At 39.9% G+C, this 19,075-nt stretch overlaps 1 protein-coding gene across 1 annotated transcript in view; it reads left to right on the top strand.

Moving 5' to 3' along the window:
* Positions 1–19,075, top strand: part of NRG3 (neuregulin 3) — a 1,269,559-nt gene that overhangs the window by 1,239,110 nt on the left and 11,374 nt on the right. Inside the window, exon 7 of the mRNA XM_045293415.1 lies at positions 13,583–13,710. Coding sequence (XP_045149350.1) covers positions 13,583–13,710 — 128 coding nt within the window. The remainder of the gene's footprint in view (positions 1–13,582; positions 13,711–19,075) is intronic.

Raw genomic sequence — 19,075 nt, 5'->3', positions numbered from 1 at the left:
AATGAAAATGTTCTAAAATTGACTGTGTACAATTTGACAATTGTACAAGTCTTCCTGATTGAATTATTGATTTGTATGCTCTATGAATTATGTAAAAAATAAGTGTTTATTTTAATAGTTAATATATAATTAAGTCTTCATGATACTATTATTCATTCATAATATTGTTATACTCAATCACTATGATGACATTTTGGAGTTTGTGAAATTCTTTTTTTTAATACATTATTTCCAATTTTGGTGTATTGAAATTACCAAATGCTTAATGGCTTATAATTTGTGTGATTGGTTGAGATATCCTTTCATATCCTCAGTGATGGTGTAGAGAAAAATGTCTTTAAATCTGGTAATAGAAATTAAATAGATTTATTAAAGCAAATATGCCATTCAAACAGGGATGTTTAAGAACCCCCATAGTACAAAGCTCTCAGATCCCAGGAAAAGGCATAAATCACACACAATCCTGGTGACAGAGGCAGAACAATAAGCACAATATTCTGTTTGGTTACAGTGTTTGATGTCAATCAAATGCAAACAAGCAAAGAATCACCTTTGATATTATTTGGTTTCATTAATGCCACTGAACACATTGCTTAGCAAAAAAGATAAATTCCAAATGTTTGTAATTTTGGAAGGTATGATAGTGAGGTTTTATATTCAATTGCCTGGGCCAAGATTTCCCCATGATGTGATGTGGTATAAAGTCTTCAACTCCAAGAGGGGGTCCTCTGTAAACCAGCCAGCACGTGTGGGAAAAATCGGTTACAGTACCACTTACATAATTTGCTCACAACCTGGATATAATCAAAAGGAAATGTCATTGGGGCGTGTCCCACTCTTCATATAATTGAACTGCATGTGGTAGCCAGCTCACTTCTTCCTGTTACAACCTGGTCATTGACCTGCCTGCCTTGTGACATATGTGCAGCCTGCCAGTTTGCTTTCCAGCCGGGGATTCAGTCCACTCTGAAGCCATGAACATAACGTGTTCATCTTGAATTCATTCATCTCTCTCTCCATCAGCCTGTAGTCTTCAAGTTTCCTCCTTACCTGATTCTTGGTTTGTTAGCCCCAGAAGCTACGAGAGTCAGGAAAAGCCTGACCCATGGCCTCTAACTGGACTGGATTTACCCAATTCTACAACTGAGGGAGCCAGATTTTTAATATAAATTTCTTTAGTTATACACACATATGTCTTACTTGTTTTGCTTCTTCAGAGAAGCCCGCCCAACACGCTTTGTACCAGGAATTGTTACAGAGAAACAAAATCATAAGAATGAGTTTCTAAATTGTTTATAAAGTCTGATTAATGCTCAAGGCACTGAGGACTCTCCCTCATAGTAAAGATAATTCTGCAACTCTTAATCCATGGAGTGAGGTGACAATGTAATTACCCATATCACTACTAGACAAATTCATGCATTTATGTCAGGATATTTGGAAGACAGCTACTTGGCCCACAGACTGGAAAAGATCCTTATTTGTATCCATTCCAATTAAAGATAATACAACAGAATTTTTCAGTATTTCAAATCGAGGCTTGAATTTTTTGTTTAGTTCTTTCAGTTTACGTTGTGACGAATATGTCCTTTCATTTTAGTTTTCTAACTTTGCACATTTCAATTTTGCACATTTCATATGTATCTGGATGAGCATCTTCGATATATTTCTCTACTTTTGTTAGGCTGAGAAGTATATGGAAACTGGTTGGTTGGTACCATTTCAAAAACATTCTAGGAAAGAAAAGAGATGCTATCACAGCTTTGGAGGCAGAGCTCAAAAACAGCATAAAAGAGCTCAATTTCCCATTGTGTCAGGAAAGAAAACCCAATCTTTCGCAATAACAGAGATGATACTGCTGAAACCAAACCCAGAGTTTTATCATATGAGTGGCAGAGTTACAGCGTCAACTAAGTTCCCAATCTGGAATGCACTGTGATATTAAAATAAGAGCATTGATTGGGAAGAAATGAGACCCTGATGATTGGGAGGAGCACAGAGGGGCAGAAACCAAGAAGATGGGGGCACTGAGCCCATAAACACCCTTGAGACATCTTCACATACTGTCTCACCCCTCTCACCTGGCAAGATGAATCCACTCTCTTTGCTCCATTTATCATGATGTTACTTTAGTCCGGTTGTTAGGATCCTGGACTTCCTTACATTGAGTTGTAATACATCCTGAAGGCTGCAATTCTTCATTTTCATCAGCAAGCCTTTCAAGTCCTCCAACATTTGCCTATAGAATCTTTCAGTATTGCTTCCAGTCAGCCAGTAAGGTTTTGGTTTCTGCCTATCACAGTTGTCAATAAGCATCCCTCCCATCTTGATGCTGTGTTCTTCATATCATCCAGTGTCTGTGATGATTTGCTCAGCATGCAGATTGCATGATTATTGTGAGGTGATGCATTCCCGACAAACACTCTTCCTGATTTTATTCTGTATTATTCCCTTGCTCTGTCCCCACAACTGCTTCTTGGTCCATATACAAGTTCCCCAGAAGCACTATGAAGAAGTCTGGAATTCCCACTTTTCTGCAGACTTTCCAGAGTTTGTTACGATCCACACAGTGAATGCGTTTGCACAGTCAATAAAATGCATGTAAGCTTTTTGCTTCTAGTCTCTGCTTTCAGTCAAGACTCCTCTGAGGTCATCAACAGTTTTCCTTGTTCCACGTGCCCTTCTGAATCTGGCCTGAACTCCTTGTGGGTGGACTGCTGCAGCCGTTGTGGGATGATCTGCAGCAATAGTTTATTGCACGTGAAATGAATAATACTGTTTTATATTTTGCACATTCCGTGGGGTCATCCTTCATTGGGATGGGCACAAATAAAGATATGTTCCAGTCAGTTCACCAGGTAGCTTTCTTTCAAACTTCCTGGCATAGATGATGGAGTGTGGTTCATGTTTCATCCGTTTATTGAAACATTTCAAATGATAATCCATCAATTCCGGAAGCCTTGTTTTTGGCTAATGCTTTCTATGCAGCTCGGATTTCTTCTTCCTTTAATTCCATTGTTTCTTGTTTATAGCCTGCTCTTAAAATATTTTAATGTCCACTAGTCTATTTGGTACATTGACTCCGTATCCTTTCCGTCTTTTTTTATGCTTCCTGCTTCCTTCGACATTTTCCCCGTAGAATTTTTTCAGTGTTTCGACTCAACGCTTGATTTTTCTCAGGTCTTCTTGTGTAAGTTACGCTGACTGTGATCTTCCTTTCTTCCTTTTCTAACTCCAGATCTTTGCACGATTCATTTTAATATTTCACTTTTTCTTCTCCTGAGGCACTTTGGAAATTTCTGTTCAGCTCTGAGCTCATCATCTTTTCCTTTTGCCTCGGCTCCTCGACGATCAAAAGCAAGTTTCAGAGTCTCTTATGACGGCGTTTGGATCTTTCCTGTGTTTTCAATAATCCCTCTGCTTTCCGCATGTTTAATGTCATCCCACAGGTTAACATGTCTTTGTAGAACCTGTTCTTGACATTTGGATGGGTTATACTCAAGGTAAAATTTTGATTCTTGTGGATGTGTTTCAGCTTCAGCATGAACTTATGTGTGAGCAATTGATGGTCTGCTCCACAGTCAATCTGAAAAATTGGCGGAGCATTCCAATATGGACAGACAGAACCCAGGCAAATATGCATGAGAATGGTTAATATGAGTGCAGGATAGTGGTGCAAGGACCTTGGATAGGTCTATGTTTGTTGATATGGACCCACTAGCATATATTTTTCCTCTTGAATTTTTTAGCTCAAGATGCTAGGAAAGAACCAATGTCTTATTAATGTTTTATTGACTTGGCTAGCTGAAACATGGACTGTAAAATGGCCTACAATACATCTAGTTGAAATACATATTGACATATTGGAATACGTACAAGAATTTAACCAAAAGCTTAGGAAACTGCTATAATAGAGGGGATTTATCAGGATAGACCCATCGACCCTGTGGTAGTTATACAATTTTTGTTAATTTGAGAGGATTAAGAATGAAGTGGTAGAATCCAGCCTATCATCAGGTTATAGCCAATGAGGCCTCTGTGTGGGCGTGGCCTTTTCCTGAGGATTCTGGGAACTCCTGCATTCCTCCTTGGAGGCGGAGACACTGAAAGACCCTCTACTGACAAGACACATGGTTCTATACTGATGGCAGCAAGAGCCCTGGACCTGGAGCAACAATGTGGAGACAATGCTGAGATGCTTCCACAGTCACTGGATCCACAAGACTATCCACCCACTGGCTTATGATCTTCCTGCATTCACTGTCATTGCATGTGTTTCATGAGTCTGAAGAGGACTTTATAGATTAGTATCAGACATATGGGCTAATTTCAGACTTATGGACTTGATCTGGACTGGGATGGGATGTTTTCTCAATATTCAATTGCTCTTGTATATAAATCTCTTTCTTATACACACATGAGTGTCACTTTGGATTTGTTTCTCTAGTCTACCCAGACTAACAGACCCAGACATGGAGTGCACCAAGGACACACCTTTTACCACAATAGTTAGAAACACCTATCAGCATCTCTGCTGATGCCTATAACTGATATTTTATTTAAGTCAGGCTTGAAACTGGAAACTTCCCTAATTGAACTAAAACACCAACTACAATGGGTCTGAGTAGGACCAATGGCAGTAAGAGCCATATTGAAGCATTTAACTGACAGAGATCATGAGGGTGTGGCAACTAAAACAGAGAGCAGAGTCAAAGCAGTTATCAGACTTAAGGCCTTGACTATTTGCTCAGGGTGTCCCTAGGAGTGAAATATATGGGAAACTTACTAAATATATCCTTGATCTGTACACAGGGAAGAATTATCGATAAGGTGAAAAGCAATCTAACTCAAATTACCAGAAAAGAGAGCCATGACTCCCCAATCTAGTCTCAGACTTGATACCACTTACGGACCCATAACCCCTTGAAAGCAGGTGAGGCTAGGTCCCTCTGAGGAAGAACCCCATTACACTGACCAAAACGTAAACTGTTAGTCTTTATTTCAGCCTTGCCCAGAGGGATCTGAAGCCTTTCACAACAGTTACTATTCCCTGGGGAAAAGGAAATAGACTTTTCAAAGATCACTGGACACTAGCTCTGAATTGACACTAATTCCAGGAGACTCAAGTTATTCTTGGAAACTTATCTTAGGTTCACCTCACCGAGGGATGAGTGTGTCCCCAAACCCATCCTGTAGCAATTTCCACTCTTCCAGCCTATATCAGTGGAATAGACATATTCAGAAACAGGCAGCAGTCCAAGATTAGGTCCTCAAAATGTGGAACAAGGCTCATTAGGTACAAAAAGCCAAGTGGAGGGCGTTAGAACGGTCTCCACCTAGCAAAACTGAAAACCAAACAAGAGTACCATATTCTTAGAAATATTACAGAGACTATTCCATCGTGAAGGATTTGTAGGATCCAGGGGTGGGCATTCCCTTTTCGTAACTCGCCTCATTGGTCTGTGCTGAAAACAAATGAACCTTGGATAAGGACAGTGGATGATTGTCAGCTTAACTAGGTGGTGACTCCAACGGCAACTGTTGTTGCAGAGGTCGCTTCTTTACTTGAGAAAAGTACTACTTCCCCTGGATGTGGTATATGCTTATTGACCTGCTCAATTCCTTTTTCGCGATTCCAGTTTCAAAGCCTCCACAGAAGCAGCTTGCCTTCAATTGGCAAAAGGGCATCAGTGCATTTTCTTCTCTTCCCTTTTTTGAATCGTTTTATTAGGGGCTCATATGCATTTTCACAGTTCAGAGGAACAATAAACTGACAAGGTCCTCCTGCAGAGCTCCAGCAACTCTCCAGCACTGTGCCATAACTTCGTCAGCAGGAACCCGATTGCCTTTCCCCTCTACAAAATGTCACACTGGTCCATTACATTGATGACAGTACGCTTGTTAGACTTGATAAGGAAGAATTAACTGTGGCTCTAGACTTATTGAGAAAACATCTGAATACTCGATGGTTTGAAATTCACCCTACAAAAAATCAGATACCTTTCATCTCAGAAAAATGTCTAGGGTTCTAGTGGTGTGGGGCATGTCAAGATACTCCTACCAAAGGGAAGATATGTTATTCTTCTGGCCTGTCCCACAACTGAAAAGAAGGCAGAACACTTTATGGATCTCTTTGGATGTGGGAAGGAAAATTGCCCCAATTTGAGGGTGCTCCTGCAGCCTTTTTATCAAGTAACTGAGAAAGCTGCTAGTTTTGAGGGGGCCCCAGAATAAGAGGAGGCTCTGCAATAAGTCCAGATTACTGTGAAAGCCACTTTGCCCCTTACCCACCTGACCCAATCAGTTTGAAGTGTCAGAAGCAGATAGAGATGCCACACTGAGTCTTTGGCAGGCCTCTATTGCAAAATCACAGGGCAGAGCCTCCGTATTTTGGGGCAAAGCGCTGTCATCCACCATAGGAAACTATTCTTTTCAGAAACAGTTTCTGCCTTCCTACTGGATCTTAGTAGAGACTGACATTTCATCATGGGACACCAAATCACCAGGTGGCCTGTGCTGCCCCCCAAGAACTGAGTGAAAACACCCAGCGATTTGCAAAGTTGTACATGCACAGCAACACTCCCATCATTAATTGGCAATTGTGTGTACCAGATCAGGCTGGAGTAGTACTTGAAGGTACAAGCTAGCTTCATGACAAAAGTACTAGCTGGATGCCTATGGTCTCCCCTTCTGTCATGCTGTTGTCCTTCCCTAGCCTGCACGTATGGTCTCATATGGAATGTCCTGTGATAAACTGACTGCAGAAGAGAAACCTCATGCTTGATTTACAGATGGTATGCAGGGACCCCCAAAAGGAGAAAGTAGCAGCACTGTCGCCCCTCTCTGAGATTTCCCTGAAAGACAGGGGTCAAGGAAAATCATCTCGATGGGCAGAACTTAAACAGCGTATTTGGTTGCTCATTTTCTTGAAAGAATTAATGGCCAGATGTGTGACTGTATACTGATATTTGAGCTGCTGTTAATGATTTGGATGGATGGTCAAGGACTTGGAAGGTGCTTGACTGGAAAATTGGTGACAAAGAGATATGAGGAAGAGGTATGTGGACAGAGTTCTCTGAATGGGTTAAAAAAAGGTAAATGAATATATTTGTGTCTTATGTGAATGCTCTGAATGGGTAAAAAAAAAAAGGTAAATGAATATATTTGTGTCTTATGTGAATGCTCACCCAAAGGTTACCTCTGTGTGTTAGAGAAGCAAATCCATGGACACACACATGTGTATAAGGAAGAGGGTTATATACGAGAGCAATGGTACTTTAAGAAAACATTCCAACCCAGTCCATCCCAAGGCCATAAGTCTGATATTAAGCCATATGTCCAATAGCAATCTATAAAGTCCTCTTCAGACTCACGAAACACATGCAATGAAGCCAAATGCAGGAAGATCACAAGCCAGTGGGTAGAAAGTCTTTGGGATCCAGTGGCATTGTAAGCATCACAGCGCTGGCAGGGGTCTCCATGTGGCTTCTAGGCTTCAGAGGTCTGGTTGTATCCATGTGGCTTGTCCAGCTCAGGGCACTAGGGTAATTCTATGTATCTTGTCAGCTGCAATGTCTTCCAGGGAGTGAACAGTGAGTCTCCCATCTCCAAGGAGAAAATCCCGGATTTCACAGAATTCTCAGGAGAAGGCCATGCCCACACAGAGGCCTCATTGGCTGTGATCTGATTGACAGACTAGACTCCACCCCTACATTCTTAATCCTCAAATTGACAAATAGTTATTTAACTACCACACTCTGAAAAGGTAACAATCAAGTGAACAGGATGACACTTTCTGAGGAAACCAGTTATTGTCGTTCCCCAGCCACTCTTATAATGGTCTAGTCTGCCATAATACAAGTGGGCACAGGGATGGAGGTTCTGCGTGAGTTCAGCAGCATGGGTTTCTATCCACTAAGGCTGACAACGTTAAGTTCTCAATATGGGACTAGTACTCATGGGATAAAAATTCTAAGGGCCTATACTCTTCAGGAATAAAGGCTGGACTACCTTACCCTCCCAGGCAAAGAACCACAACCGGCTAAGGTACTCGCTGAGGGCAAAGGGAATAGAGAATAGGCAGTAAGTAGCTCTAAATACCAGCTATGGCCAATCGAGCAGTTGCCGAACGAAGAACTGTAATATTATGAGTATTTCCTCTTTTTATGTATTAAATATTTTTTGTTTTTTTCACTTATAAAATATGAAAGTAAATGGGGTTAATAAACGTTGGGTTATATGTGTGTTAGTTATGTCATATTAGGTACAAGTATGACTAGTACTGTCTTCGTTTGGAGAGTCTATATAGTGTAAGGATGTATTCAGGTGTAACGTTGACAATGGGTAAAGTGTGACAATTAGATTGCGTGTCAACCAGGCTGGGCTACTCACATAATGTGCTCTAACATAATATAACCAGATTTATGACGAGATCGTCTATGAAAAACTACCTGAGTCAGTAAAAGTCCCCAGCTTAACATCTCACCTCTGGACTTTAACTGGACTGGACTTACCTGCTTCTACAACTGTGGGAGTCACTTTCTTGATATCAGTTTATTTCTTTATAGTACAGTGTGCTATTGTTGTCTTCAGTGATTATGACATGGGGAAGGGATAGAGTATGGAAACATTGGAGGAACAACATGACCTACTTTCGATTAATGAATCTAAGCCATGCGGCTTCTCTATTGTTTGGTTCATACATGCAGTGTTGATATAAGATATACTGGTAATACCTTTTTTCAAAGTCTTTGGTCTGGTAACAATAAGGCTAACATATAATAACTAAGCTTCAAGAACAAATTATTAAACATGTGTAATATATCCGAGTTTAATTCCCATGCCTAATATTTCTCAGGACAGACATGATTCCACCATGTCTGGCTGGGTGGCTTTATATATTTGATACAGACACTTAATCAAAGGTTACAATATCTAAGAGGAGCAGGAGGAAAAAAAAGAAAAACTTGTTTGCAGTGAACTGTAGGATATGTTTGCTTAACTATAAGATATGGTTCATTTCAGTTCCATTAAAGCACAGAATTCTCAGACTGTGTAATAATTCAGGAGGGTGTCACAATTTAACATCTAGGCCTTGCTTAACAGTCCATCATTAAAGTTTGAAGAAAGAATATGTTAAAGACCAAAACAGGGGTAGCTAAGGGATCTTTATTTTCTTGCACTGGTCAAACGGTGGAGTAGCGAAACCAATAATTAGTTATATTCCTTGTGTTAGACATTGATTGAACTAATTTAGCAAAGATTGTCTTGTTAGGCAACAGAAAAGGGTTACAATAGTGGAAATAAAGCAACTTTAATCAAGATTATCATTACAAGGAAGAAAAACAATCTTATAAGTGTTTAAAATAGTTTAGCACTTTATAGATATAACTTCTAGAAAGTATAGAATGACATTTACCATGGGCCTGCTAAGTCTAAAGTTTCAAAAGCATGTAAGAAAAATGAAAATAGAAAGTATGACCGAAACAATCAAATCTAGATATCTTGTCTATACAATATGATGTAGGAAAGCCAATTGTCTTAGGAAAGCCAGTCATATGTTAGCCATCTTCTGATTTTAACCCCTGGACCATTTACACTGGAACGTGAGTCCTTTGCAGGGTCAACCCTTCACATGCGCATGGGGGCATTGTTTAGCGGAGGCAAATCTGTACTTTGGTGTTCTTGTTGCTGTTAGCTCCCATTAAGCCAGTTTTGTGCACAACAGACCAAAACACCGTCCTGTCCTGATCCAGCCTTGTAAGTAATTGAGACATTCATGGAATGTTTTAATGGATGCTTCTTCAAATAAATATAACATTTTTTTAACCCCCTGGAGAAGCTACTATGCAGAATTTGGGATTGCAGTTTGTTCTGACCAAAATGTTAACTTGTGAAAAATATATTTTATAGAGTATTATATTAAAGATTGCTCATATCAATAACACAAGCGAAGGGTATTTTATTTTAGTAATATGCTTACTCATTATATTCATTTGCACATTCATTTAAGAGGATTATAGAAAGATTCATTTAAGACACACTAAATATGTCTTGTCATAATGTGTGCCCTGAAAAAATGTCAATATTTCAAAGCCTATTTGAGTTACAAAAATCAAAATTAAATAATTTCACAATGGAAATACTGATGTGACTAGTATTTCTAGTGAAGAAAATAAAATGGTTTCTGACAGTTGGAAAACAGAACATTGAACATCTACAAGATAATGACATACATTTCACAGCAACTCTTTTATTTTATGTAGTCAAAATAATTAATTTTGGTTTTAGATAACTGAATCAGTAGTAGTCTAAAAATCCATGATGGTTTTTTTAGTAGTACTAGAAACCTGGATGTACTTTTAAAATATCCACTTTTCAAATAGTGTAGTATTTCCTATAAGTCTATTTCAGTTACATTATCTTGGTCAAACATTTTCAATAAGTTAGTAAAGTTAAAACTCATTTGTAGCTGATGAAACATATTATGGACGTAATTCATTAAGATTTCTTAAAAGTGAAATACCTGGCAGGGATTAATTCTAAAAGTAACACAAGCTAGGGGAAGTCTAAGAAACCACAAAGAAATTAATAAATGATGTGAATTTTCTAGTAAAACCAGTGTTTACATCATGTTAGATAGAAAGGAAATAAGCCTTTAATTGAAATTGTAAAATTATTATACAGCAATTGGACCTGCTATTCAGTACCAAATAAATATTATTTACATATAAATTTAATTCGACGATATTCTGGCTTATATTCTACTCTAGCACCATGCTTTATGTAATTCACAGTATATTTAAGAACCCAGAAAGCACTGCTCAACACTTTCCAATTACAAAACCACAACAAAATCCTTATGTGATATATTTTTATAACTCTCACGATAGAGTCTCATCAGCTTTTTTACTTGGCCTACCATCGTTTTAATACTATTAATTGCTATGTTGACTGAGAATCAAACACTCGCAAGGTCTCCGTAGACAGGTCAAGCATCAGGTTTCAGGTGTATAGAGTCCCTTCCCTCTGGTTTTCTAGATTGTGGTTTTGCATCAGCATAAAGCAAGGACGAACGTATGCACACGCACACACACACATCCATGCACGTAGCTGTGCAATTCAAAGCCGTTTCGGTCAGATGCATCCATCTTAAAATTAGAAGAGCTCTTTCTTGGAGGCAATCCAAGAACCCTTGCCCCAAACGGATGAGCAACCATTATCCCAAACCCGGGACAAGGAACCCTTACATTCAAATTGGTGCCAGTACCTTTGAGGACTTCCAGTGCAACTCGAAACAGTTTAAACCACCAATCGACACCAAGACAACAGCGGCAAAGAGGCCGAAAAATAAAACGACATGTTGTTTAAGTACAAAAATAAAAATATTTTGAGAAACTAGGCTCTGGCAACCCAAGCCTGATCCACCCTCAGAGAAGCAGTAAGAGACTATATATGCCGAGTGGCTATACGTTCATCTGCTCCATAGCATACTAGTCATGGCCAAATGCCCTACACAAGCATTTAGACCAGGCCCAGGAAACAACAGAAAGCAGCTGCATAGACCACAAGCTAGAAAGCAGGCAAACAAAAAGAGCAGGGCCATAGGCAACTGTCAAGAAGCAACAGCTTTTTCACCTCTAAACCACAGTTGAAAATACAGACCTCCAACAACATTATTCAGCCCCAAACCAGAAAGTCAATCTGTCTCCGAACCGGAGAGTAGCGTCAATAAATTGCCAGTAAAACTGTGCTGAACTGCTCAGGGTTCAGTTCAGAAGCAACTCACCCGCAAGGATCAGAAGACTCTCCAGGGCCTCCTTGTTGGCATCCGAGTCTGACTTTCCAGCACCTTGCGGTAGGTCAGGGTAAGATGATGCCAAATTCCACGAGATGACACCACATCTGACACTGTTTAAAAAAAAAATGATTTATTGAAGCGGGCGTGACAGTTGAATGGGAAGGCAGGTAAACTTCAGCGGATGGGGCTCATGAATCCCAATTTTTATCACTGCCCTCGAGTCAATTCCAACTCATAGCAACCCTATGGGACAGAGTAGAACTGCCCCCAGAAGTGTAGGAGACCCCAACTGTTCACCAGAGTACAAAACCCTGTTTTTCTTCCATAGAGCACCTGATGTTGCCGCAGGGGCCCTTATGAATTCCAAAAACTAACCAAACCCACTGCCATCGAGTCAATGCTGTCTCATAATGACCCCTGTGGGTTGCCGAGACTCTGTTTATGGCACTAGAAAGCCCAGTCGTTCTCCCCAGGAGCTTGTGGTGGTTTTGAACTGGGACCACGTGGATTGCAGACCCATGTGTAACAATTACACCACCAGGGATCCGTTACAGATAAAGATATGTATATACAATTATATATATTTATATACATATTTGTACCTATATCTATAATACATTTGTATTTGTTTGCGTATTTATATTTGTGTATTTATATATAATCTATACTTACATCATGTATATATTTTCTTTTATTTTTCATCTGTAACTTTCAGCCACACTGAAATTATTTGAATTATTAGTCTAAAATTGCTCATTTAAAATTTTAGTTACATAAAGAGTTACAATAATGCAATGCCATACCTTTCTCAGGATTATTTTGCTTCTGGTTTTACTACTATTCCTAGATTTTATTCTCTAAATCATCCTTAGAACCTAAGTAAACATAAGCTAGTAAGCAGCAACTATCAATTAGTTAGACTCATGTAATCTTACAAATATTCAGCATTCGAGGTACATAATACCTCTGATAGTATAAACTAGAAATCATCTTACAAAGTCATCTTTTTTGCCATAGCTACCTTTGTTTTACTTGTCCAAGTACATTAAGTATTATTTTACTAATATATGTTATAAGTCCTTTAAGGATTAAGTTTAATGATATAGACTTGAGATGCAAGGATATTGGTATAATTTTTGTTTGCTTATGACAACCTCCTTTATTGTTTTTAAATTGTCGCTTGGGATAAAGGTTACAGAACAAATCGATTTTCCATTTAGCTCCATTATTGCTGAAGTGAAAATAGACATAGATCTAGTCATATTTAAACTTTCTTACTGCAACAGTTAAAATTTGCAGCTTTGGCTACTGGGTATCAGGATTTTCCACCCTCTCTAGACAGGTTACCTGCTGAAATGATCATTTTCAGTGGTAGTTTTCCAAAGAAAAGAAGCTAACTTCTGCCTGATCACTTACACTGCTGAGAGTGTTGACTTTAGCAAATCACTGGCTGGTGGAGTTGTCCAGTGATAGTGACCATGGGGAACTTAAGTGTTGTCTCGTAAGGATTTCTTTAGGCTTTGAAGTGTCCAATGAAGTCAAAGGTTACACTAGAGTTAAGAATGAGATAGTCACATGGGGGTTCTTCAGTCGGCTTATCTGTTCACATTGAGCACACTCCGTGTGTGAAAAACAAGATGCAACTATTGTTGCTACAATTCTCTGATCCTGTGTCCCAGTAAAAACCAACCCTCTGGTCATTTCCCCCTACTTAGCCAAAGTGTGATAGTCCCCTCTCATGACTTATCCTCAGCTCACCTCTGCACATGTGATTCCTCACAGTATTCCACGGTGGAAAGGCATCCTGTGGCGGCATTGGAGAAAATGATGGATTCCAATTTTGCTGAACCCCAGCCCTTCCCAGAAGTTCCTTCTTCTGACAGAGGAAGCCAATCTAGCAAACATCACAGGTACAGGTAACCAATCCTGGTGGGAGTGGGTGCATTCACGCTGTGTTTAACAGAGAAAAAAAAAACATGCCATGGATGACAATATTACACAGAAGAGACGAGCCTTCTTGCTTTTTCTGTAGTTCTCCAGGAAACAGGCTCAAACATATCAAAGCAGGTGAACGAAAGATGCTAGCTCCACCCATTGGAAAGCAAGGTTCCTGTACCAAGTGGGAAATGACACTCTGAAGATATGCTGAGCAGCGAATGGGAACAAATGTATTCTGAAAACCTGTTGGAAACAAGATGTTTCTTATCCTGCCTGCTCTCTCCCTTTGGGAAGTTAATAACATCACTCCTTGGGCTACTGCAATGACCTGCCTCGGCTTGTCACACAAACACATCTTTCCTGGGGACGAAGCCTGGTGGATCCTGAGTCTATGTGAATTTGTATTATCGATGGAATGACTCGGTTTTAAGAGTTGGCCACCCAAATGACTCTGTTGTGTAATAAGCCCGAAGGAAGACGATTTGATAAAATCCACGTCCTTCTGAAACAATGTATCTGTAGCACCTCCGAGTCCAAATTCTGTGTTCTAGAAGTGGGACATCTGAACTTTCAAGGTTGCAGGCGTTGTCCTGGATAAAATGGCAGTTGGGACTGAGGCTAAAAGTTTATGGGTATCCATAATTATATCTTAATTTTAAATGGAAATTTGCTAAAGCTTCGGGTTCCTTTTTCTTAGTGAGAAATATGGCCATTGGAAAAAGTTTAGAGTATAAAATCATTTCGATATAAAAAGAGGAAATAAAATTTCTTTAAGAAAAAGAGGAAATAGTCCTAGCAGTAAAAGATCGGTGTTTCTGCCTCTGTGTTTTCACATAGTCCTCTCCAACCGTACAGCATGGCAAAAACAGGATTGTGAAAGGAAACCCCCTTCTCTCTTGACTCTCAGACCTCCAAGGAAACACTTCTTAGAATGCGAGTTTCATTCTCCTGTTAATGAACAGCATGAAACACTAAGTGTTTGTCAAATTAAAGACAAACAAGCTTGGTTTAAATATCTTAACCACACAATTGAAATATGTTTGGCACTTGGCTAATTGCTTGAGCTAGTACTATACGTTTCAGTTTAAATCATTTATGACGTTTTTAGAAATATTGAAATATCTTCCTATGGGTGGCATTTTTCATTTTACTAGGCCTAACAGAAGACCTATTAAAGGAACTAGGCCTTTAGTCAACAGCCATTAGAAGATGAATATTTTCTCCAAACCAATGTTTCTCCTGATGGTTTTAACACATTAAAGGATTGTTGCATCCTGTCAAATGAAATAATTAAGTATAATGTTCTTCTAATAATAGATCATGCCTTCACAATTTCCAAGAATAACAAAAAATAGAAATACAGCTTCTAAAGGATATGGATTGTAACCCCCCCTCCTCTTTCCCCCCTCATTATTTGGCCCTGTGCATATTTTCCCCTAGACTTGGCTTCTTCCGTGGCTTCTAGATTAAACCAGAACATCTTGAAAAAACTCCCCTTTGTGTTTGGCTCAGCGGCACTGAAGTATTTGTCTACATTGTGTCTTGATAGATAAAGGCGATTCCATTTATAAAGTGCTTTTAGAACATTGTAAATTACAGTTTAATATATCAGAGCTTTTGTTTTGCGAAACATGCAGTAGACTTAAGCATTTTCATGATTTATAACCTGGCGACTGATTTATGTAGCTGAAAACTGCTCCACGACTTGCTGACTGCCCTGAATACTTGATCGGTAGGTAGGAAGTGGTCTAAGAGAGGTCACCAGTACACAGTGGTAGATGTGGTGGTGACAGTCCAACAAGCTACAGATAGTTTATTTTTGTGCGTGGTGTTCATTACTCATTTGGACAATTGATTTATAAAACAAAGCTATTAGTTCGTGATCACTGTTTCTAGTGTTTTGTTAAAACATAACATTTATGGTGATCATTTTAATGGCATAATATTATTCTATCATATTTTACAATGTAACGCATTTATAAAAAAACACATGTAAACGCTTCTTAGTGAAAGAAATCTGGGGTTTTAATAATTTGAATCATCTTTTGAAACGATCAATTGCGATAGAGGAACCAGGGAAAATTTACTCCGTTGAGCATCTACTATGTGCTACACCCTCCCACCCCCCAACACACACACACACACACACACACACACACACACAGTACAAGAGACTTTGTCTACCTTATCTACTTTAACACCAGTGACAATCCAATGGAATTATTTTTCAAGGGGGCTGCTTTCTTCCCTTGCCCCTCTAGATCTAGCATCTACCCTTCTCTGCGATGCTCTGCACACACCTGAGTTATGGCCTCTGTCAGTTCCAACACATGAGGCACAGGCAGGAGCTGTCAAGGGCAGGGGTTAAGATAGGGGATCATACTTCTGTGCTTAGGAATCTTAGCTCTATCTCCTCCCTGGAGCCATGGTGCCCGCCAGCCAATCCTCTCCTTACAGCTCACTTTCTCTGTGCATTCTGATAACGACTCACCTTGGTTGTCCAGTCAGTCAAAAGGTAGGAAGGGTGTCCCTTTTAGCATCCAGTCCCTGGAGAACAGTAGTACCTTGTTTTTTGTTTTTATTCTCAAACAAGAAAACCACTGCAACCTTGTGGTTAGCAGTCACCCAACCACTTCACACCTTTGTCAATGGCAAACTCCTCTCAAACGACCACGGTTGAGAGCGCCTTCTCTCTCTCTTCTGTGCAAGGTGGGGATATCGACACCCTTCACGTGTCAAACTCTCAGAAACTCACAGGGGTAATTCCCCCGTGTCTTATAGATTCCCTATGACTCTATACGGACTCAATAGCATTTTTGCTCCCTCTGAGGACCTTGGTGGTGGCATAGTGGGCTGTGTACTGAACTGCTAACTATAAGGTTGGCAATTCAAACCCACCAACCACTCCTTGGGAGAACCCTGAGGCTGTCTGCTCCCTTAACGTTCCAGAAACCCGAAGGAGCAGTTCTACTCTCAACTATTGGGTGGCTGGGTGTCAGGATAGACTCAGTGGCAATGAATTTGGGTTTCTTTATTTGGTTCTTTCTCCTTCCAGAAATCTGATGGGTACAATATGTCCCACAACTTTATGATGCCATATACATACAGACCGAAGACGGAAACCTAGAGGCAGCTCAGACCAGTATCTAAGCTCTAGTGGCCAGAAGTCTACATCAGAAGCAGGGAGGTAGCAAAACAGACTAGCTCTTAGAAACATCCTTTCACCTTTTGTTTTAGCAACTTCAGTTGAAGCCCCTTCTTTTAAGCTACTTTGTGAAGTCCTACAAATCATGGTAAAGTAGGAAGATGTTGCCAAATAGGATCCACTATTTGCCCAAATTCAGCATGTTACAGTCGACTGGTGCAATGTCAGATTTGACCAGTCACCTTACCAATACCTGAAAAAAATGGCTAACAGCACTCAACTGTTACGTTCTGTTTCTAACATGAACTACTTGCGAAGGTTACGTTTGATATTTCACAAGTAGCAATCGCCTTATTCGTTGGACAAAAGTTAAAGAACTGCTACATGTGTCCTAGTTCTTTGGGAGACTGGTCCTCTTACCACCTGACATATTGAAATTTTGAAAAGCATTTTCCTCTTTCTCTACATGGATATTTTCAGGTGAAGTGAGAATTGAGGCCCAAATTATTATTTCACTTATTGTTTGAATCAGTGGCCATAGATACTGGCATCACCAATACGTCTACATGGAGTCAGCTCCTCACTAGTGCTTGAGACCGTTTGGGTCAATTCAGTAGGATGTAGATGGTAATGGATGTAGAACAGGCAGTTATTAAAATGTTGCAATTTATTTTTAAAAGTCTATCACTTTTTCTTTTTCCTCTTTTTTAAGATGCAGAGAGGGGCTTCATCTTGCTATAACCTGAGGTATATCCATTCATGGTTTACCCTTTGATGGCATCTGCACACTGGTCCAAATAGTCAAAAGGCAAAGACATTGAAACAAAATTTTATTCGGAAGAGTTCTTCCACATACATACAGAGGATATGATTCAATTATAGAAAAAAAGCCAAGGGACTTGAAGCACATTACTTACAATAAAATTTATAAAGAGAAGAGGGAAAATAACTGAGGAAAACAGTGACATGTCTTAAACATGATTAATTAGCCCCTGCTTTACTGAGAACAACATGTACTAAGTTACTTTTGACCTGGCTGTTAATAATTTGAATTTCTGACCCACCTGCAGCCAGGAGGCCTTTATAAGATTTATATTAGGAGAGCCTACAGGCTTGGGGTTTTCTTTTTTCATTAAATTATGAAAATCTTTTATGGTTGTTATTATCTTTTCCCAGAAGGAAAAGATAAGTTGACACTGCTGTAGAGCAGGGTCCGCAGTAGGATAGATCATCAATTGCTCTTGTATAAGTTCACATTGAATCTGAAGCAAATGGAAACAAATCCATTATAACTGATACATAAATCTGAGTATCTCCCACCTGAATTTGGAGAACACCACAAGACTATATTTGATGCTTGCAATACTAATGAGCAAAGACCAGGTGAGTTGTCGGATGCCATGGGTTGCATCATCTATGAATAAAAGAAGGGTCATTAAAAAGACAAGAAAGAAAACCCACAGTACATGTTAGAAGACTGAAAATTGCTTATATAGAGTAGCAAGTGGAAATGGAAGAAATTATGCAGTAGCTAATGGAAATGGAAGAAAGTATGAAGTAAAAGAGCTAAACAGAAAATTCCAAAGAAAAGAGGTGACTTCACAAGAGGCGAGGAGGCGAGTCACCATCATCAGCCTCAGCTTTCCAAGACTGATCCCAAGGCTGCTTAGGTCAGCCATGGGCCACCGCCAACCTTCCTGCCAATTCCTAGGCCAACTCTCTCTTCCACAGAACTGTCTATCTTTCCCCTGGGCTCGCTCATTCGTTTCAATGACCGCATGATTTGCATACAACACTCACAATTAGGGGATTCATAAAGTTAACAGGTGCAAATTCTCATGAGGACAGGACAGCCTCACCTCAGCCATGCTCACCAGTCAGCCTCTCTCTGGTTGTTGCATGCACAGCCAAACAAACGACCGGCCTCTGCCTTGCTCCTACAAAGTTAAAATAATAATAAACAAAACTCTCTCGTTCCATGGATCAGCAAACCTAGTTCCCTCCATGAGCTGCCTGGAGGCAACCAGCTCCACAGCCCTGTTCCTGCCCCAAACACTGAGTTGTCCTGGCTTCTCCAGCTGGGAAGTTCACGGTTCTGACTCTTGGTCTGACTGTTTGGCTGTTGTCATTCGTGGGCATCTCTGTTGCTTCTCTGGGTCACAGCTGTCACCTGCATCAAAGAGATGCAATGT

This window comes from Echinops telfairi, unplaced genomic scaffold, assembly GCF_000313985.2.
Source record: "Echinops telfairi isolate 266 unplaced genomic scaffold, ASM31398v2 ScPeMD7_2010;HRSCAF=2546, whole genome shotgun sequence".
NCBI lineage: Eukaryota > Metazoa > Chordata > Mammalia > Afrosoricida > Tenrecidae > Echinops > Echinops telfairi.
The sequence above is the reverse complement of the archived record's forward strand: the minus strand, read 5'-3'. Positions and strand labels throughout refer to the sequence as shown.